This window comes from Nicotiana sylvestris, chromosome 8 (assembly GCF_000393655.2).
Source record: "Nicotiana sylvestris chromosome 8, ASM39365v2, whole genome shotgun sequence".
Taxonomy (NCBI): Eukaryota; Viridiplantae; Streptophyta; class Magnoliopsida; order Solanales; family Solanaceae; genus Nicotiana; species Nicotiana sylvestris.
In genome coordinates, this window is record NC_091064.1 from 20,475,607 (window position 1) to 20,498,161 (window position 22,555).

The 22,555-nt window shown below is 36.8% G+C and overlaps 1 protein-coding gene across 1 annotated transcript; it reads left to right on the plus strand.

The window, feature by feature from the left end:
* The first annotated feature begins 5,901 nt into the window (after positions 1-5,901).
* LOC138874764 (uncharacterized) lies at positions 5,902-9,408 on the plus strand. Its single transcript, XM_070153545.1, has 8 exons — positions 5,902-6,001; positions 6,211-6,402; positions 6,469-6,581; positions 7,386-7,479; positions 7,836-8,020; positions 8,131-8,748; positions 8,801-8,880; positions 8,958-9,408. The coding sequence occupies exons 1-8, from the start codon at positions 5,902-5,904 to the stop codon at positions 9,406-9,408; spliced, it is 1,833 nt and encodes a 610-aa protein (XP_070009646.1).
* The last annotated feature ends 13,147 nt before the right edge of the window (positions 9,409-22,555 follow it).

Genomic DNA, 22,555 nt, shown 5'->3' on the forward strand with positions numbered 1-22,555 from the left:
ATTTCTTCCAAGAGAGAGGTCATTTATATGTTTCCAAAGCGAAACACGGCTCTTTCTTTGTCCCAAAACATTGTAGCAGCTTCGATCAACATGTTGTTCGGCTGAAGGCCCAATAGAGAAGGTAAATTTCCCAAGACCCTTTTCACATGACTCTTATCACTTGGTGGAAGATCCTCTCACCAATCTCAACAATGGTGGTATGTTACGGACTATGCCGAACCTGGGGACCTCGTGCCTTATTTTTTGCAAAACAAATATGGTTAGGCCCTTTCCCCTCCAGATCCGACTATTTATACAATAATGATTAGCATTTTGGAACTTATTTCTCCAAAATTAATGCACACAATCGTGGTTGCGTCCGTTGGGATTATGGAAAACCCTATGGACTTTTGGACGAGGCTTGTCTTAAAGGGTTATTATACGGACAACATATAACCTGGCTAGGTTTGACCATGATGCATGTACAATTAATTAGAGTAAGGTTCTAGAGAGGTCTAGACTGGTACCCTCAAGTGGACAATGTGAGGGAGAAAGGCACGGAACCATCGACTGCACCGCTGATCGACTAGTTTTATCGCAAATACACCTTTTCGAATTTAAAGGAAGATATGTAGAAAGGGCGCAAACACTCATCAAGCGTTGTTATAGGATTGATTATGCACGAGTGGAATATGATGTTGAGCATGATTTATGCAATAATAAATGGCATGTTGTCACGTATTTACACATTAAAAGAATGATAAATGTGGTACTAAATAATTGAAAGATGTTTAAGAAAGAAAATAAGGAGACAAGTCAGTTTCTGTAATAAAGGAAATCATAAATGCTCAAAAAAGGCAATTAAATCTAAATAAGGGGGAAAGGGAGAGAGTGCACATGTATTAACAAAAATAAAGCATGCTTAAGACTAATTCACAAAAACAAGTTCGTTATGGTAAGAGCCTAAAATATCCCCAGCAGAGTCGTCATGCTGTCGCGCCCCCTTTTTCCTCGCGGAGTCTGCGCTTCGACATTTTTTGGACAACTCCTTTCTTTTTGGGAATTGGGTAAGGGATTTGAAGAGTCGCCACCTAACGGATTAAGGTGCGTTAGGGCACCTAGAGCAAATAACTCGTGAACTAGTTTACATCACCAGAGATTGGGTAAGGGCTCGAAATTACCTTGAGGAAAAGGTGTTAGGCACCCCTCGAGTTCCACAACGGTGGGTCCCGGTCAAACTCAATTTAAGTGAATTAGTCATAAATTAATTTAAATAAATAGAGATTATTTTAAAACAAGGAGTAAAGGGGGTCCTATGTTTTTTAGCCTATAGGATCACTTCTGTGCAATACTTGGTAATCGTCCCCAAATTGGGGGTGCTACACATAGCATTAGCGCACAGATCATCATTTCCTTTACTACCCGATTACCCTCCCCTTAATCATTAACTAAGCATTCTAATAGCATCGAATACGTATCATATACGTGCATTACCCATCCATTACCTATGGCCCCGGAGGTGTTTAGGACTTCTATTTAAGGTAGTTCTAGACTCACCTATGGATCTTAAAAGGAGAAAATATAAGCAACAAATGAAAACAAGTAGGGCTGTCATATAAATTGCAATTAAAGGGGACTCATATTTACCTCCACAAATAGACAAAACAAATGCACGCCATTCAAACAAGTAGTTTTTATAATTTTAGGAGTCCTATAGGCAGGATATCTAAATGAGTACAAAACAGAATATGCAGCAGTTTTATTAAGGCGAGGCAGTGAATACTTATCAGTTTGCCTACTAATTTTATCACTTACTGAATCTGAGCATGTTTCAAGCAGCACGAAAATCACAATTTTAAACCCATAATTTAATTGTCCTACATGCTTGCCTAAGTGATAACTGGCAGAAGCCTATAGACATGCCATCTAAACGTTAATCAGACCATAATTTTATAAACTAGTAATTGATTCTTAACAGACAGATTTTATCTTTTAGACCCTACAAGCATTCTTTCTAAGTGCTGACACAGAAAACTAATTTTATACACTTTCTCTATAGACATGATATCTAATGTCGAAGTTGTTTCTATAATTATTTCCTATATGCATGATGTCTAAGTGTCAAGACTGATTTTTTATATGTGTTTCCTATATGCATGATTTCTAAGAGGGTAAAGCATTAAGCAGTTGCCAATCGAGTTCAACAAGAGAATTCCTAGGAACATGATTTCTAATACACAGATGAAGGTTTTGAAAACATGATTTATTAATGCAAAATTGAGAAATGACTTAGAAGCAGGGTTTCTAATGATGCAAAGTATGAAAATTCAAGATTTTAAAGAATGAGATAAGTCTTATAGGCATGGTTTCTAATGCATATAAGTAAACAAACATCACAACAGCCTATGGGCATGATTTCTACCCGAACCCAACAAAATATATAAAATTCCTTCCCAACTTTTACTAATACCCCATATTTGTTTTTTTACAAGAATTATTATTACAGATCAATATAAATGAATTACATAATGAAAATCACTATACTATAGGGAGCCTTCATAGGCCCAACATCAACCTGGAACCAAGCCTTCAAACAAAGCACCTTTGAGCATAGTGGTAGTGTATTGGGAAAAGTCAAGTTAATATATCGAATTAATTATGTGATGACATGTCATGACACGTGGATCGGTAAAGAAATAATGGTTGGCGAAGAATAGTTGAAGAGGCATGAGCTTTAGCAGGTACGGGTAAAGATCCAAGAAAGCCAAAAGGAATAAATGCTCGAACCTCTTGATATTTTCGAGAAGCATTGGAAGAATAAACCTAAATAGCCAAAGGGTTTAGATACATATTATTGGTAATTAATAGGCATTAATTACGGAAAAACGTTATAGAATCTGTATTGAAATAGTTACGATTGCCAATTATAATGTTACATTAAATGTCATTAATTATCCATAATGACTCCATTATGAAAGGAGAGAAACATATTACTTAGAAATAGCTATAAAATGTGAGGAATGAAAATTTGTAAGGACACGAAATACCATTGGAATATACTGATTTACTTTGCTTTCTATTCAGTTGTCATTTACATCAATTATTCCTATTTCTATTTGATTATAAGTAACTCAAGTTCTTCTAAAAATAAGTTTTGACCGAAATTCCTATTTTTGGTTAAACAAATTGGTTTCGTTGCCGGGAATCTGATAATCATCTACTTTACAAATCGATCTTTTATCAAGAATAACCATGTCAAATGTCAATGACAATAATCAACACAATTCACTACTCCAAGATCCACAACATCAACTGAAGAATAAGATAACAGAGCCCTGCCTCCTTCACCACAACATTCTCAGCCGCAATCACGAGAGGGGATCCAAACAAATTTGAATCAAATAAAAATGAAAGAGTTGCAAACGAACAAGCTATCGATGAAGCTCTCTAAAAATTAATTGCTCAACAGGTCAACAATGCTCTCCAGGCTTTTACCAGCCAGTTTCCAGTTGTGCCGCCAACACCAAATCCAAATAACAACACAATGGAAAACCCTCGTTCTGGACTCGTTAATTCAGGTAGTGGAGGAACTCCCATCGAGTCTCGTGATGGAGAACCAGGTAACATAGTTAATTCTGATTTACAAAATTTAATATCAACTTTGCAAAAACAGCTCAAGGAGCAAAGCGACAGAATAGAGCAAATACCTGGAGTACCACATGTGATCAAGGGAATAGATATGGATAAATATTCACAACAACCTTGGAAGCCAAGTGCTGCTCCTCTACCAATTCCAAAGAAATTCAAGATGCCCAATATTCCAAAATACGATGGGACAACTGATCCCTGGGACCATGTAACTGCATTCACAACCGGTGTAAAGGGAAATGACTTGACCAAACAAGAAATTGAATCTGTATTGGTCAAAAAATTTGGAGAAACACTCACTAAGGGAGCATTAACATGGTATTCCCTTTTACCCAAAAATTCTATAGATTCTTTTGCTGATCTTGCAAATTCATTTATCAAAGCACACTCGGGAGCTCAAAAAGTCGAAAAAAGAATGGAGGATATTTTCAAAATAAAGCAGGGAGATTCGAAGTTGCTTAGAGAATTCATAGACAGATTCTAGCGTGAAAGGATGATGTTGCCACGCGTACCTGATAACTAGGTAGCTATGGCGTTTGCCAATAATCTAAATGAGAAAAGTTCAGATGCCACAAGATGACTCAAGGAAAGTTTACGGGAATTTCCAGCAACAACTTGGAATGATGTTTACAACAGATACAGTACGAAACTGCGGATAGAAAAAGATACCATTACTCGGTCTTAAAAAGACGAGAGGGTAAGTTCAAGACGTGTTGAAACTGAAAAAAGATCCGGTAAAAACAAGTACGAACCCTACATGGGACCAGCAGGAAGAGACTCGCGTTCAAAGCAGGATAACTCAACGTACGATCATAGATCGAGAGATAGAGAATCAAGCCCATCATCAAGGTTTGGAAAAGAGCGAAACGCACGAGAGGCGCAAGATGATGATAGAGGCTCGAAGGCAAAGTTTGGCGGGTACAATTTTAATGTTAGCACATCAAAGTTAGTAGAAGTATTAAGAAGCATGGGAGCTAAGGTGTGATGACCAAAGGAAATAATATCAAACCCGAATAGGCAAAATCCTGATTTTTGGTGCGACTTTCATAACGATCGTGGTCACAAAATAGCGGATTGGAGATTGCTACAAGGTGAAGTTGACCATTTGTTAAAGCAAGGATATCTAACCGAATTATTTAGTGAAAAAAGTAAGTAAGCCTATATGAAAAACAGGCAGGAGCCCCCTAAACCTCCTTCACCAAAAAGGACTGTTAATGTTATATGCGGAGGAGAAGAAATTAATGGCGTGACATATACGGCAGCCAAGAAAGTTTCAAAAATTACAGTCACACACGGGAAGCGAGTTCGACATGTTTTGGAAGAAGAAAGTATTACATTTGATGATGCAGATGCAGAGGCGTACTAACCACACACAATGACGCACTGGTAATATCTTTACTTGTATATGACACTAATGTGAAACGAGTTTTGATTGATCCAGGTAGCTCTGTGAATATCATTTTTCTAAGAGTGGTAAATGAAACACAAGCTGAAGATAAGCCGATACCCAAGGCACATACCTTATCTGGTTTTGACAACTCGAGCGTTGTAACAAAAGGGGAGATAATACTTACCACATTCGCATAAGGAGTTGTCAAAGACACGAAATTTCAGGTGGTAGAGATGGACATGGCCTACAATATGATTCTCGGTAGACCATGGATTCACGAAATGGATATTGTGTCATCTACCCAGCATCAAGTTATTAAATTCCCTTCACAATGGAAGATACGACAAATCCGTGGTGATCAGCAAACGTCTAGGAGCATCAATTCCGTAGCAGATTCAAGTGCAAAAGATGAAGAAAAATAGCAATCACAGAATCCAGTTGAGGGTGTTGCAACACAAGCCTCAACTGAGAACCCGTTTGGATTGGCTTAAAAAAAGGTGGCTTCTAAGCACAAGGGCTTAAAAGCAGCTTTTAAATGTTGGAGCTTGTTTTATAAATAAGCAGTTACCTGTTTGGATAAAAGTGCTGAAACTTAAAAAAAGTTGTTGAAGTGTTTGGTAACAAGTGCTGGTAAGCACTTTTTTTATTAAAAAGACAAAAATATCTTTAAAGCTGTTAATATTATAAAGGAGCTAATTACTATAATATATTTAAATATAAATTAATGCAAATAAAAAATAATTTATATTTTAATTTAATTTTAATTTATGAGATTACTTTAGATAATTTTTATAAAGTAGAAGAAAGATACTATATAGTCAAGTAGAATTGGTAGAAAGTAACGCAAGTGGATCAGAAAATAATACTTGAGGAAAGTGCAGAAAATGAAAGATGAAGTAGAGAGGAAGATGAAAGAAGAGGAACGAATCTTCAGATGTGAAGAAAATAGGAGAAGAAAATGTTTTGGGGTTTCTTTGACTGAGGGTAAGTTTGATATTATGAAAACTTATAATGGACAAAAGAGTAATTTTATTGGTCAAACCAAAATGGCTTTTAAGCCAAAATCGAAAAAGTTGGGATCAACCAACTTGTTGCTTTTGGCTTTTTTTAAGAACATTTTAACTTTTTTTAAGCAGCTTTTTTTGCCAAACACTCCATATAATAAAAAGTGGCTTAAAAGCTGGTTTGACCAGCTTTTAAGCCCATCCAAACACCCTCTGAACACGGGCGAACAGATGTAGACTCGAGGCCCGACTCCATCAAAGAACCAGAGGAAAATGAAAACATCAAAACGACAATTGAGGAATTGGAAGCTGTAGAATTATTCGCACCTTGGCCTGAAAGGAAAGTCTACATTGGGGCCAACCTAAGCCATGAAATGAAAGGTGAGTTGACTGAATTTTTAAAAACTAACGTGGATTGTTTTGCCTGGTCCCATTGTGATATGACAGGAATACCTCCGGAAGTGATGACTCACAAGTTAAATGAAGATCCAGCATATCCACCTGTCAAACAAAAGAAAAGAAATCAAGGATCTTTCAAAAATCAGGTGATTCAAGATGAGGTACAAAAACTTTTAAAAATTGGGTCCATCCGCGAGGTAAAATATCCAAATTGGTTAGCTAATACTGTAGTAGTACCTAAAAAGAATGGTAAGCGACGAGTTTGTGTAGATTATACTAACCTAAACAAAGCTTGTCCTAAAGATTCTTTTCCATTACCGCATATAGATCAACTAATTGATGCTACTGCAGGACATGAATTGTTATGTTTTTTCGATGCATATTCAGGGTATAATCAAATCAAAATGGATCCCATAGATGAGGAAAAAACTTCATTTATAACAGACAGGGGGACTTACTACTACAAAGTAATGCCATTTTGTCTCAAGAACGCTGGAGCCACATATCAAAGGTTGGTGACCAAAATGTTTTAAGAACATTTAGGGAAAACCATGAAAGTCTATATAGATGATATTCTAGTCAAGTCACAACAAGCAGCGGATCATATCCAACACTTGTCTGATACATTTCGAATTCTCTGTAAATTTAACATGAAGCTAAACCTCGAGAAATGTGCATTTGGAGTTTCGTCAGGTAAGTTCTTGGGATTTCTTGTTTCTAACTGTGGTATTGAAGTAAATTCCACGCAAATTAAAGCTATTGAGAAAATTCCTAATACACTTACAAGTAAAAAAGAAGAATAGAGAATGACAGGAAGAATAACAACCTTCGGAAAATTTATTTCCAAATCATCAGAAATATGCTTCAGGTTTTTTTCAGCTCTAAAAAAGTAGGATCAGTTTGAATGGTCTGAGGAATGTCAACAAGCGCTTAAAAATCTAAAAGTATACTTTTCAAATCCATAGTTGCTTGCGAAACCAAAAGATGGGGAGAAACTACTCATCTACCTTGTTGTTTCAGAAGTAGCTGTGAGTGCTGTTTTAGTTCGTGAAGACCAAGGTAAATAGTCTCCAATTTATTATGTTAGCAAGTCATTATTGGATGCTGGGACTCGGTATCCTCATCTAGAAAAACTTGCACTTGCATTAATTATGGCATCTAGGAAATTAAGACCTTATTTTCAATACCATCCCATCTTTGTAGTAACTGCCTACCCCTATGTAATATATTACATAAACACGAGTTATCGGGTAGGTTAGCCAAGTGGGCTATAGACCTAAGTGAATATAACATTACGTATCAACCTAGAACTGCAATAAAGTCACATGTATTAGCAGATTTTGTGGTAGATTTTAGCCAAGGTATATAACTAGAAGCAGAAAAAGAACTACAGGTATTCAATTGGTCTAATCCAGGAACTTGGACTTTATTTACTGATGGTTCATCGAATGTGAAAGGGGCAGGTCTAGGTATTGTTTTGGTACCACCTACGGGAGAAACCATACGGCAAGCCATAAAATGTAACCCTATTACTAACATTGAGGCAGAGTATGAAGCTGTAATTGTAGGTTTAGAACTGACAAAGCTTGGCATAGAACAGGTCGTAATCAAAAGCGATTCACAACTCGTAGTTAACCAAATACTGGGGACTTGTATAGCCAGAGAGGCAAGACTGCAGTAATACCTGGAAAAGGCACATGATCTGGTTAGGCAATTCCAAACCTGGAAAGCCGTGCAGATACTAAGAGAGAAAATGTTGAGGCAGACACCCTAGCTAATCTTGCATCTGCTGCAGAAGTGACAAATGATGAAAATGCTTCTGTATTTCATTTATTTCATTCAGTACTTGATCAAGACAAAAACGAGGTAAATTTCAATAATTTAACTTGGGATTGGAGGAATGAGATTGTCACTTTTTTGCAGTATGGAATTTTACCTGAAGATAAGAAAAAGGCTCAAGCACTCCGCAATAAAGCTGCTCGGTACTGTTTAAAGCAAGGCAATCTTTATCGTAAAATGTTCAGTGGTCCCCTAACAAGATGCCAAGGACCTTCTCAAACAGAGTATGTGATGAGAGAAATACATGAGGGACATTGTGGAAATCACGCGGGAGGAGGATCTTTAGTAAAAACCATGATTAGAGCCGGTTATTATTGGCCAAAAATGGAAGAAGATGCGGAAAATTTTGTGACTAAATGTGACAAGTGCCAAAGATACGTTAACAACATGCATAGACCTGTTGAATTATTACATCCGGTCATTGCACCGTGGCCTTTTATGAAGTGGGGGATGGATATCGTGGGTCCACTACCACAAGCCAAAGGCAAGGTAAGATTTTTGCTAGTTCTCACTAATTACTTTACTAAGTGGGTAAAAGTAGGAGCTTTTAAACAGGTACGAGAAAAAAAGGTCAGAGATTTCATTTGGCGAAACATCATATGTCGATTCGGTGTATCAAAGGTAATCGTATGTGATAATGACCCGCAATTTATAGGCACGCAAATCACAGAATTTTTTTAGAGTTGGCAAATTAAAAGGATTACTTTAACGCCTTACCATCCGGTGGGTAATGGACAAGGTGAATCAACGAATAAAGTCATTATCAACAACTTGAAGAAAAGGTTGGAGGAATCTAAAGGCAATTGGCCAGAGGTATTACCTGGAGTCTTGTGGGCTTATCGAACAACCGCAAAAACAAGTACGGGGGAAACACTGTTCTCCCTTGTATACGGAGCTGGAGCCTTAATTCCAGTCGAGATAGGGGAACCAAGCACGAGATATACACAAGAAACTGAGGAGTCAAATGAAGAAGAAATGCGATTAAACCTAGATTTACTTGAAGAGAGGAGGGAAGCTGCGTTAATAAGGATGGCAGCGCAAAAACAAGTCATGGAACGATACTATAACCGGAAAGCTTGTCTCAGATACTTCAAGATTGGGGACTTCGTACTCAAAAAAGTTTTCCAATCAATGACAGCAGCTAATTGAGGAAAGTTAAGTCCAACTTGGGAAGGACCTTATAAGATTCACGGTATCGCTAGAAAAGGAGCATACGAACTGGAAACAATGGATGGCAAGATTCTAGCTTCAAATTAGAATGTTGTTCATCTGAAGATATAGTATTTCTAAGGAAAGGAAATATCCACGAACAGGTATCCTCATTTTAGACTTTTGTTTTTGAATTGTTTAAATTTTATTAACGATTTTAGATGATAGGCAAAAAGCTAGCCCGCACTAAATGATGAATTACGACCTGCAAGACACGTGGAAAAAACATAATTTCCGGTCTAGGGTATTAATTATTCTGATAGAAATTTAAATAGGTTAAGCAGTCTTCATCTAAAACCGTACCTCCGAGTCCCGTATGTTTTTCCTTTTCAGGAAAAGGACCGCATGGAAGTAATAATCAAGTGATCAAGATTTTATACTTCAAAGCTCAAATACTTGGGGGACTATATAATATACATATGATATATGTATAAAGAAGACAAAGAAGACTGAAAACAATTAAAATTCAAGTCAAGCCCAAAAGTCTACTAATCAAATGTATCAAGTTTAGAGCAAAGTCACGAGCCAATAACACAAGCCAGTCAAAAACCCTTCATATAGATTTTCAAAATCTTATGATGTCTAGGTTAAAGGCAATATTTAGCCATGGGTTATAATTAAAAAAAACCTTTGGATTTTATTTCCTTTTTTGCAAATCTGTTGTAAGAAAAACATTTACGAGAAAGTTATAGAAGATATTTAACATATGTAAGATGTTATTTAAACTTGACAAAGTTCAAATGAAAACTTTATCAAAGTTATTTCAAGAAACATGTGTGTTCCTATTTCTTTTCTCGTATATTTACACCATTATGAAGTTGAGACGTCTTCTTCATTAAGTGTTGTATATAAAAGGGCTTTCTTTTATAAATTCATGTTTGATTCAGATATCCATGAAGTTAACAAAGCATTTTATAAAAAAAAATGCAACAAGGGTGAGGCAAAACCCCACAAATTAACAAACAAGACCTTGAATATAAAGGCAAAAAAGAGCTAGACAGAAGCTCAAGACAATTAAGTTAAACAAAAACTTCACAATACTAAGTTTAGACTAAGTGTAAACTTAGCCATAAACTAATTGTCATTGTTTTTTACAAAATACCCCGAAAAGGTCTGGGGACTTGTCATTTCCAAAAAACTAAACCCCCAAATGGGACCAGGGGTAAAACCACATTCCACCAAGGAGAAAAAAAGGGAGTCACACTTCATAAACTTTCACTAAGGGCCAGAAAAAGAATCTAAAGCGGTATCATTAGCAGCAGAAGGTTTGAGTTGATTTGAAGGAGATAGGGCATTCACCGTACTTATATCATCTTCAACATGCTCAGGAGTATCAGCCATGGGAGAAAGAAAATCTTGGTCTTGCTGAGTTTTTTCAATGGTCTCCTTTATCTTGGCTAACTCAGCATCCAAGTTTAAACCCTCTTGGCTAGCCTCCACAAAGGTATCACGGCAGGTGTTCAAAATAGCCCAACTCACTTCAGTAGCAGTCTTGTCCTCAAGAATCTCATAATCTCTCTCCCATTGGTCAATCTCGTTTTTAAGCTTTTCTTTCTCGGCCAAAGAAGCATCATAAGAAGATTGCAGAGAGGCAAGTGAACTTTCTAAAAATCTGACCTTATCAAATGACTCACAAAGATCTTCTTGGGTCCAGGTAAGTGTTTGAACAAGTTCACCGGTGTAAACCTCTTTCTCGTTTAGCAATGCCTCCAACCCTCTAATCTCTTCACTAGCTTTGGAGAGTTGCTCAGAAAATGATGTCTCGAGGAGAGTTTTATCCTTGTCATCTTGATTTGAGGAAGCCTTCTCAACTACTAACTCTAAAGTCAAAACCTTCAACTGCTGTTCTAAGGTACACTTGTTTTCTTCTAACACTTCCATATCAAGTTGAAGGCTTTCATATTGTTCTTTCCAGTTATATGCTTTAATCTGATAATCATGCATTAACTGCTTCGTATGAGAAACCCTCTTCATCATCTCTGTGCCAATAATATTGATCTAAAAAAGAAAGGGGTAAGAACCTTAGTAAAAGAAGAATAGAATAAAGTGCAAAAAAAAAGCAAATACCTTTAATGATGATTGTACTATATCGTTCATCCAAGTCAAAGAGCTATGACTCTCGAGTTTGGATTTCTCAACTGGACCGATCGGAGGTTTCAACCATATGTCAACCCGACCTGACTTTTTCAAAAGATTACCATCAGCAGGGACCTCAATGGTAGTTTGTTTCATCGTTCCACTTCCACTTGAAGAACCAACATCAGTACGAAGAACGGTAGTGGGGGAACTGTAGAGGAAGTCATAACAACTTGGGGTGGAGTAGCAACAGTCAGAGTCACAACTGGTAAAGAACGCACCATAGGGATAGGCATGGTAAAAGAGGCAAGGGGTACTTCATCGAAAACCAAATCCAAATCTTCACTGTCAAACCCATGGGAAAAAATCTGATCATCAGAGTCACGAACTGCCGTAGGAGTATCATCATTAAAGCTCACCAAGGTGGCTTCAACAGCCTCGGTTATGGGAACAGAACGGGGAGGAGTCGCTTCATCATCTGAAAAGATGTGTCTTCTAGCCCGCGGCCTTTTAATCAAGGAACCTCCATCTTGTTCGTCCTCTTCTTCAGAATCCTAGGTTGTATCAGTCTTCCTTTTCGATGAAGAACTCAAGATTATCTCTTGAGCTCTTTCCAAAGAAACTCTGGAAGCTGTAACTGCTTCAGCACTTACACCACGAATGGAAAATCTAGATAAAAAGAAGGATCAAATAATTCTAAGGGAAAGATGAATGAAAATATGAAAAGGAGATGAGTAAAGCATTTACCATGGGTTTTAACCTTCCAACCAAACCTGTGCAAAAGGTTTTTCCAAGATCTACCTTCCATTGGAGCAACTTTAAATAACACTGCCCAACCACGGAAATTGAGAATCTCGTCAACAGTTCCCATGGTTGCTAAAAAAAGAAAAGGTTAAAGAGTAGCGGGAAAAATAAAGGGAAAAGAGAGAAAAAGTTGTAAAAGTAAAACTTACGTGCAAAATTCCACTTTTCAGGAAATGAAACATTTTCTTCGCCCACTAAACCAACAGTGGGGGCAGCAAAAACCCTGGCATACCAGCCACGGTTCTTATCATCCTCTAGGCTAACTAACACTCTCTTATTTCTCGCCACTAAAGTAAAGATCCCATGACGGAAAAGCTTAGGGGAGTAGAGATGGATCAAATGGAAAAAAGTAAAAGGCAAGTTAGCCAACCTTGTTAAGTGCCTTAAACAAGCAATAACCCTCCACACAATGGGGCCAATCTGTCCTAAACAAACGTTGAAAAAATGACAGAATTCGATGATAACATGGTCGATGGTGGGTTTAAAATTCAACGTAAGAGGATAAGTATACACAAAAAGAAATCCAGTCATGTAAGATGTAATTTTTTGGTTAGCATTAGGAATAATGATAGGGAAGTCAGGCATCCAATGGAAATCCCTAAGAACAACAAAAATACAACTTCGGTAATTTGAGAAGGGGAAACGTCAACATGATCTAAAGAAGACATAGAAGAAACTTGGTTTCTAATCGATTCTCTATCAGTGTAAAAAGATAGTTCAGAAGGGACAATCTCATCTACTAAAGGCTCATGAACTGGTTCATTAGAATCTTTACTCCTGGATGTAGGTCTGTGTGAGAGAGAACCCCTATTTCTAGAAGGAGGGGTAGAACTCACTGGAGGTATAGAAACACCCCTTACAAATGAAGATCCTAAACTACGCAATCTTTCTCCTCTTCTACTTCTAACAGGAGCAAGAGGAAGTTCATCGACAATGGGACTCTTCTTGGGTAAGATTTTGAGGAAGACATGATTGTACGAGGAAGAAGAAAACAATAGTGAATATTCTAAGATAGGGACAAAGACAAAAGCTATATTTATACTCAGAAGCAACCGTCAAAGAAAAAAGTGTGATGATGGAAAATGTCGCTTCGTAATTGATGAAGCTGCAAAAAAGCCCTAAAAGATGCTGAAAAGTTGCGGAACCAGTCAGAAGATGCCACGCGTCACGAGCATTAAATGGAAGTGACATATGAAGCGTTAGTTCTAGAGAAGGTATAATGGCGACAAAAATTGCCGCTTTAATGAGATCCACTTCCCAAATATTCTACTTATGAATAAATGGCAAGTGGGGGGCTATCAGTATTAGGAAAAATCAAGTTAATATATCGAACTAATTATGTGATGATATGTCATGACACGTAGATAGGTAAAGGAATGACAGTTGGCGAAGAATAGTTGAAGAGGCACGAGCTTTAGTAGGCATGGGTAAAGATCCATGAAAGCCCAAAGGAATACATGCTCGAACCTCTTGATATTTTGGAGAAGCATCGGAAGAATGAACCTAAATAGCTAAAGGGTTTAGATACGTATTATTGGTAATTAATAGGCATTAATTACGGAAAACGTTATAGAATCTGTATTGAAACAGTTACGATTGCCAATTATAATTTTACATTAAATGTTATTAATTGTCCATAATGACTCCATTATGAAATGAGAGAAATGTATTACTTAGAAATAGCTATAAAAGGTGAGGAATGAATATTTGTAAGGACACAAAATACCATTGGAAAATATTTATTTACTTTGCTTTCTATTCAGTTGTTATTTACATCAATTATTCCTATTTCTATTTAATTATCAGTAACCCGAGTTCTTCTAAAAATAAGCTTTGACCGAAATTCCTTAAGCTACTTATATCATCTTCAACATGCTCAGGAGTATCAGCCATGGGAGAAAGAAAATCTTGGCCTTGCTGAGTTTTTTCAATGGTCTCCTTTATCTTGGCTAACTCAGCATCCAAGTTCAAACCCTCTTGGCTAGCCTCCATAAAGGTATTATGGCGTGTGTTCAAAATAGCCCAACTCACTTCAATAGCAGTCTTGTCCTCAAGAATCTCATAATCTCTCTCCCATTGGTCAATCTCGTTTTTAAGCTTTTCTTTCTCGGCCAAAGAAGCATCATAAGAAGATTGCAGAGGGGCAAGTGAACTTTCTAAAAATCTGACCTTATCAGAAGACTCACAAAGATCTTCTTGGGTCCGGGTAAGTATTTGAACAAGTTCACCGGCATAAACCTCTTTCTCGTTTAGCAATGCCTTCAACCCTCTAATCTCTTCACTGGCTTTGGAGAGTTGCTCAGAAAATGATGTCTCGAGGAGAGTTTTATCCTTGTCAGCTTGATTTGAGGAAGCCTTCTCAACTGCTAACTCTGAAGTCAAAACCTTCAACTGTTGTTCTAAGGTACACTAGTTTTCTTCTAACACTTCCATATCAAGTTGAAGGCTTTCATATTGTTCTTTCTAGTTGTCTGCTTCAATATGATAATTATGCATTAACTGCTTCGTATGAGAAACCCTCTTCATCATCTCTGTGCCAATAATATTGATCTAAAAAGAAAGGGGTAAGAACCTTAGTAAAAGAAGAATAGAATAAAGTGCAAAAAAAAACAAATACCTTTAATGATGATTGTACTATATCGTTCATCCAAGTCAAAGAGCTATGACTCTCGAGTTTGGATTTCTCAACTGGACCGATCGGAGGTTTCAACCATATATCAGCCCGACCTGACTTTTTCAAAAGATTACCATCGGCAGGGACCTCAATGGTAATCTGTTTCATCGCTCCACTTCCACTTGAAGAACCAACATCAGTACGAAGAACGGTAGTGGGGGAACTGTAGAGGAAGTCATAACAACTTGGGGTGGAGTAGCAACAGTCACAGTCACAACTGGTAAAAACGCACCATAGGGACGGGCATGGTAAAAGAGGCAAGGGGTACTTCATCAGAAACCAAATCCAAATCTTCACAGTCAAACCCACGGGAAAAAAACTGATCATCAGAGTCACGAACTGCCGTAGGAGTATCATCATTAGAGCTCACCAAGGTGGCTTCAAAAGCCTCGGTTGTGGGAACAGAACGGGGAGGAGTCGCTTCATCATCTGAAAAGACGCGTCTTCTAGCCCGCGGCCTTTTAATCAAGGAACCTCCATCTTGTTCGTCCTCTTCTTCAGAATCCTAGGTTGTATCAGCCTTCCTTTTCGATGAAGAACTGAAGATTATCTCTTGAGCGCTTTCCAAAAAACTCTGGAAGCTGTAACTGCTTCAGCACTTACACCACGAATGGAAAATCTAGATAAAAAGAAGGATCAAATAATTCTAAGGGAATGATGAATGAAAATATGAAAAGGAGATGAGTAAAGCATTTACCATGGGTTTTAACCTTCCAACCAAACCTGTGCAAAAGGTTTTTCCAAGATCTACCTTCCATTGGAGAAACTTTCAATAACTTTTCTACCCAACCACGGAAATTGGGAATCTCGTCAACAGTTTCCATGGTTGCTAAAAAAAGAAAAGGTTAAACAGTAGCGGGAAAAATAAAGGGAAAAGAGAGAAAAAGTTGTAAAAGTAAAACTTACGTGCAAAATTCCACTTTTCAGGAAATGGAACTTTTTCTTCGCCCACTAAACCAACAGTGGGGGCAGCAAAAAACCTGGCATACCAGCCACGGTCCTTATCATCCTCTAGGCTACCTAACACTCTCTTACTTCTCGCCACTAAAGTAAAAATTCCACGACGGAAAAGCTTAGAGGAGTAGAGATGGATCAAATGGAAAAAAGTAAAAGGCAAGTTAGCCAACCTTGTTAAGTGCCTTAAACAAGCAACAACCCTCCACACAATGGGGCCAATCTGTCCTAAACAAAGGTTGAAAAAACGACAGAATTCGATGATAACATGATCGATGTGGGGGGGGGGGTTTAAAATTCAACGTAAAAGGATAAGTATACACAAAAGAAAATCCAGTCATATAAGATGTAATTCTTTGGTTAGCATTAGAAATAATGATAGGGAAGTCAGGCCTCCAATGGCAATCCCTACAAACAACAGAAATTAAACCTTCGGTAATTTGAGAAGGGTAAACGTCAACACGATCTCAAGAAGACATAGAAGAAACTTGGTTTCTGATCGATTCTCTATCAGTGTAAAAAGATAGTTCAGAAGGGACAATCTCATCTACTAAAGGCTCATGAACTGGTTCATTAGAATCTTTACTCCTGGATGAAGGTCTGTGTGAGAGAGAACCCCTAGTACTAGAAGGAGGGGTAGAACTCACTGGAGGTATAGAAACACCCCTTACAAATGAAGATCCTAAACTACACAATCTTTCTCCTCTTCTACTTCTAACAGGAGCAAGAGGAAGTTCATCGACAATGGGACTCTTCTAGGGTAAGGGTTTGAAGAAGACATGACTGTACGAGGAAGAAAAAAACAATAGTGAATCTTCTAAGATAGGGACAAAGACAAAAGCTATATTTATACTCAGAAGCAGCCGTCAAAGAAAAAAGTGTGATGATGGAAAATGTCGCTTCGTAATTGATGAAGCTGCAAAAAAGCCCTAAAAGACGCTGAAGAGTTGCAGAACAAATCAGAAGATGCCACGTGTCACGAGCATTAAATGGAAGTGACATATGAAGCGTTAGTTCTATAGAAGGTATAATGGCGACAAAAATTGCCGCTTTAATGAGATCCACTTCCCAAATATTCTACTGATGAATAAATGGCAAGTGGGGGGGCTATCTGTATTGGGAAAAATCAAGTTAATATATCGAATTAATTATGTGATGATATGTCATGACACGTGGATAGGTAAAGGAATGACAGTTGGCGAAGAATAGTTGAAGAGGCACGAGCTTTAGCAGGCATGGATAAATATCCAAGAAAGCCCAAAGGAATACATGCTCGAACCTCTTGATATTTTGGAGAAGCATCGGAAGAATGAACCTAAATATCCAAAGAGTTTAGATACGTATTATTGGTAATTAATAGGCATTAATTACGGAAAACGTTATAAAATTTGTATTGAAACAATTACGATTGCCAATTATAACGTTACATTAAATGTTATTAATTGTCCATAATGACTCCATTATGAAAGGAGAGAAACGTATTACTTAGAAATAGCTATAAAAGGTGAGGAATGAATATTTGTAAGGATACGAAATACCATTGGAATATATTGATTTACTTTGCTTTCTATTCAGTTGTTATTTACATCAATTATTCCTATTTCTATTTGATTATCAGTAACCCGAGTTCTTCTAAAAATAAGCTTTGACCGAAATTCCTATTTTGGTTAAACAGGTAGCCCATCCATAACACATAAAGCTGGTTCCTGGTGTATCAAAGTTCCCAAGGGCCTTAGAGACCCCGGGCAATGCTCACACCAGAATCAGATGTTCAACAAGATTCCCAAAGGATGGGAAAACCAGCTCCAATGTGTCAGAGTTCAAAGGAGTCTCATGGACCCTAAGTAGTGCTCATACTGGGGTGGTAGGACCCTGATTAACTAAGTATGCAAGGATAGGGGATAGTTTAGAAAGAAAAAATAAATAGTTTATTTTCAGAATTGAATAGAAACAAGTTGCAAACAGAACAGGACCATGTTTCAGTAGAGTGATTTAGATTAGTTACTAGTAGTTAAACAAAACATGAACACTGGAATCATAGACAGAACGGAGTCACAAACAAGGTTTCACATTGCTGGAGCTGATTTAGTCCATTCACTATTATCAAATGGAATCATATAGATATGTATTTAACCGATAGGAACATGCTAAGGCAAATGACTAATCAAATAGCCATACAGAAAATATAGTGATAATCTAAAGCATATTATTCTTGAAAGAAGTACGCAGAAACCATGAGTTGATAAGGAACATGCTAAGGCAGACTATCAGCACATAAAACAGGATAGGAATTGGGGCATGCTAGTTGAGAAATGGGTAAATAAGTGTCATGGATCAAACAGGAACATGCTATCACACAGAATAGGATAGGACCTAAGTCAGGTTAGTTTAGAGAAACATAGGGCAGAACAGGAGCATGTTGGAACACTAACCACACAGCCACATTGGACAAAGAGGTAACAAGACTAAAGCATACTAGTTAAAATAAACAAGAAGCATATAATAAATATGCACATGTTGAGGTTCAAAGTGACCTAATCATATAAGGCATAGAGAATAGGAACGGGAGCATAGTAGTTGAGATGACTAAGAGGCAAGTATCAAGAGATTATGGTAATAGAAATAAGGGCATACCAGTTAAGAGATAGCAAATAGGAAGGTGAAGGCAAGTTGAATCCAATGGCCTAGCCTTGGTTTTCAGCCGGCTAGACAGTGCAGCAAACATAAGTAATAGAAAGAATTACAATGGAAAGTGTGTGTGAATAAGAGTTTGTGTATATTTCTATCTCTTTCTAAGTGTGTTCGTGTGTCAGAACAATGAAAGGCTTTTATAGCATACAATAGAGCAAACAAATAAGGCAAGAAATCAATTGAACACAAATAAGGCAAAGAGATCAGTTAATCAGTCAATTAGGGCTAACATGAATCAATTAATAAGCAGAATTAAGTAAGTATCCCTTAAATTAAGGAGAATCTCACACGGAGTAAACCAGCATACAAGATTGAGGTTTAAATAAGGTAAGTAGTAAGTCCAGAGATCAATTAAAACACAAAAATCAGACCAGTAGAGGAATTAAGGGAGGTAGTATCAATTATTAATCACACATAAGGAAAGAACGGGTAAAAATCCTATAAGGAAATATCAGTTTTATAGAGAAGCACAATTTCAAACCCTAATTAGGCAAGTAAATCAATTAATACATTAATTGACAGAGCTAGGTAAGCAGGCAAAACATTATAACAAACAGTCAGATAATTGAAAACCCTAAGGTGTAAAGCCATAGAGATGAAACTCCAGTAAGATCAGTCGAAAAAAGCAAAGAAGAAAACCAGAGTTGAAAAATGCCTAAGCGTTTAAAACATCTTGCAGAAATCTCTTAGAAAAATTGAAACCCTAGCTTTTAGGAAAAAATGAAATCGGTTGACAATAATAGTAAAAATAGAAAAAAATTAACAAACTCAAAACCCTTCAGATCTAAAGAGATCTAACGGATTCAACCAGAAATAACTAAGTTTATATTAAAAAATGAACAGAGGTGGAAAATCTGGTTTGAACCATAGATTTGAAGTCATGAAAACACGAAAGTGATAGTACTCATAGACATAGGGTTGAATATAGGCAGATTAATCGAAAAGATGAGAGATTTGAACTAAATCAGGTTCGAATCCCTTAAGATCCCATCAAGTAACATGAAAATTGAACAACCAGTAGAGATATGATGTCGGATAAGGCCTGAAATTGAAGAAAGAACCGATGAATCGAGAGGGATAACAGTGACGGAGGGCTAGGGTTAGAAGGGGGTGAGAGGGAAGAGAGGAGGGAAGAGGTTTCAAGGACGGCGGATTTGGAAGAATGGGGTAGGGTTTAGGAGGTTAGGGTAATTAAAAGGAAAGATCGTCCTGGACCGTTGATCTTCTGAGATCAACAGCCAGGATCGAATCTGGGTTAGGTGGGTTATTGGATCAGGGCAGTGGGTTAATAATTGGGCTCAGTAATTAGGTCCGAAAAATTAATTGAAAGAGGCTAACTTAATAAAATAATTTTATAAAATAAATTAGAAATGATAAAAATACCATTTGGGCATGAAAATGATTTAAGATAATCTCTTGGTATTATAAAAATATAAAATATTATTTTCTTGTGAAATAAGGTAATTATGCACACATGAGGCCATTATTGCAAAATTACTGCAATTATAACCCTAACATGTACATATGGCTATTCATGAAATAATTAAAGCCTAGTATAAATATAAATGATAAAATTAAGCAATAAAATTATCATAAAACCGTTTGTGATGCAATTAATAATTATTTAGATAATAAAATACTAGAATAAATTAATTAAAATCCTTTAAAAATTACAGAAAAATTATGAAAAAATATTGGTTGATGTTCATGCACTATTTTAAAAGTATGTATGCATTTTGGAATATATGAGGGAACAATTGGGTATCAATATAGAGCACACAGAAATTTTGTTGTACTCATCAGGACCAGGTTCAAAGATAAGGATTTTCTTAGCCTTTGTATTCTTCTCCATCATTCTGAAATCTGCTGCCACAAATTCGTAGGGGTATTTAGGAACTGTTTCATTTTGTGCATTTTGTTTAATAAGAATCAAAGGACCTTGGTTGACTATGGTCCATAGTTCATAGTCTTCAGCTATTAGGAAGTTTTCCATTCTTGCTTTCCACCAACTATAATATTTTTCATTGAACATGGGTCTGGTGGCTGATTGTCCTTCATTAATTCCGAGTGGAGCACTTATCTTGCTTCCAAGATCTCTCTAGGTGTTAGCCGTGTAAATGAGAGAACCCACTCTGACACCAATTGTTAGTTTTAGTGTCGGTATGGATTACTAAAGAGCTTGACTCTTTACTGTATTCCTTAAGCGTAAAGTAAACAAGCAATAAAATGAACACAACGATTTTTACATGAAAAATCACCCGGCTCAAAAGATGCAAAAATAACGACCTACCACGTAGGATTTTTAACTCCAACTCCACTTGAACAATGAGCCAAAATGTATCAATTACAAGACTATAATTAAATACTCTCCAGTACTCCTACTACTCCTATTTAATTCACAAGTTACTTTAACTTGTAAAGCAAAATACTCACTCCAACTCACTATTTGTTTATGATACTTGATTACAACTCAATTTTCTAAAACACATTCACTAGACTAACTTAGGAAGAATACAAGGCAAGTATTCAACACAAGTAAATGACTTACGACTCTTTAGTTGATGTGTAAAAGGATAGTTCAGAAGTTCAAAGTCGGTCCTATTTAAAACACAACTTGAGATCTTCTAAGAGTCTTATTCATAGTCAACTTCCTCTTTGATAGGACTCCTACTGTTCCAAGGATTTCACAAGCTTTGGGACTTTTATCTCTGATTGATATCCGTATCTTTTTGAGCAATGACCCTTATCACTTATAGCAGCCTTCTTCCACCAAACTCAGACCTAGGCAACTTTGAGATAAAGTTACTGTCTTGTAGAGACGTGCAAGTACAATCATGAGGAGCTTATTCTTTCTCCTGGGGAGCTAGTTCTTCAAAACAGTTAAGCACCTACGTTGAGGACCTGGTTCTTTGAACATTTAGTCATACTTTGTTAATCATCAAAATGTCAATACTCAACACACACTTGATCTTAGTCAAAAGGTCGGCTTTGCAAAAATATCTGTTGTCCCTGCATCAGCAGAGCCAGAAATTTTACAAATAATGTTCAAAAGTTAATATATATTTATAAAAAAATTATTTTTGACCTATATATATATATAATATAGTTTTCTATAAACTCAGTATAATTTTTCGATCATGATACCCTTTACTTTGTGTGGCTACGCACTGTGTCCCTGTCCCGTTAATTTTTTGCACAATTAATTTAGAAAGGATGCACTGCCATTCTAGAAAGAAATAACTTTCACATTAACTGTTCAAATTTCCATTTGTTTTTCTTCCGGGAGTTTCCCGCTTTGCTCCCTTGATAATTTGAATTCGCGACCTCAAAATTGAAGGTGGAGGGTGCTTTATCACTTACTATCTTATTTCCATTTAGATGTGGGTGGACGCGGTTTCTTCTATTTAGTACGGATATAAATAAGAAAGAAGGATTGTGATCATATTAAGTAACTCAAATATATTTGAGGAAATATTTATAAGGAAAAACGAAATCGCCATCATACTCTACATTTATAGAACGCATTTAACTCTAGTAATTGTGTTCAACTGAATCTTGGATTTAGGGAAACGGTGGTGAGAAAAAATCGCTATTTCCATCAAACCGATAGTCAATATTCAAGCCTCTTTTCCCCCTTCTATCCTTCTATATTTTCTTAGATAAATAGGCTTCCAAAATAAAGTACAGAAATAAGCTATCAATTTTCATTAAGTAATTATTAATGTTTTTAGGTATGTGGCCTACTGTGACCGTGCTAGAAACGATACAATGAGAATTATGAAGTACTGATTAATTAAAGTTGTCAATTTTGTCAAAAAGTAGCATTCTTCACTTTGTTATAGCATGAATACAGAATAAATAAGAAGGGATAAATGATAATCTACATAG

Bases quoted from the DNA above. Each gene is read 5' to 3' on its own strand.
- LOC138874764 (XM_070153545.1), top strand. From the start codon at position 5,902: ATGAAAGATGAAGTAGAGAGGAAGATGAAAGAAGAGGAACGAATCTTC. The intron at 8,021-8,130 runs GTCGTAATCAAA...TGATCTGGTTAG, and splicing joins CAAAGCTTGGCATAGAACAG to GCAATTCCAAACCTGGAAAG. The intron at 8,881-8,957 runs GTAATCGTATGT...GCAAATTAAAAG, and splicing joins GTCGATTCGGTGTATCAAAG to GATTACTTTAACGCCTTACC.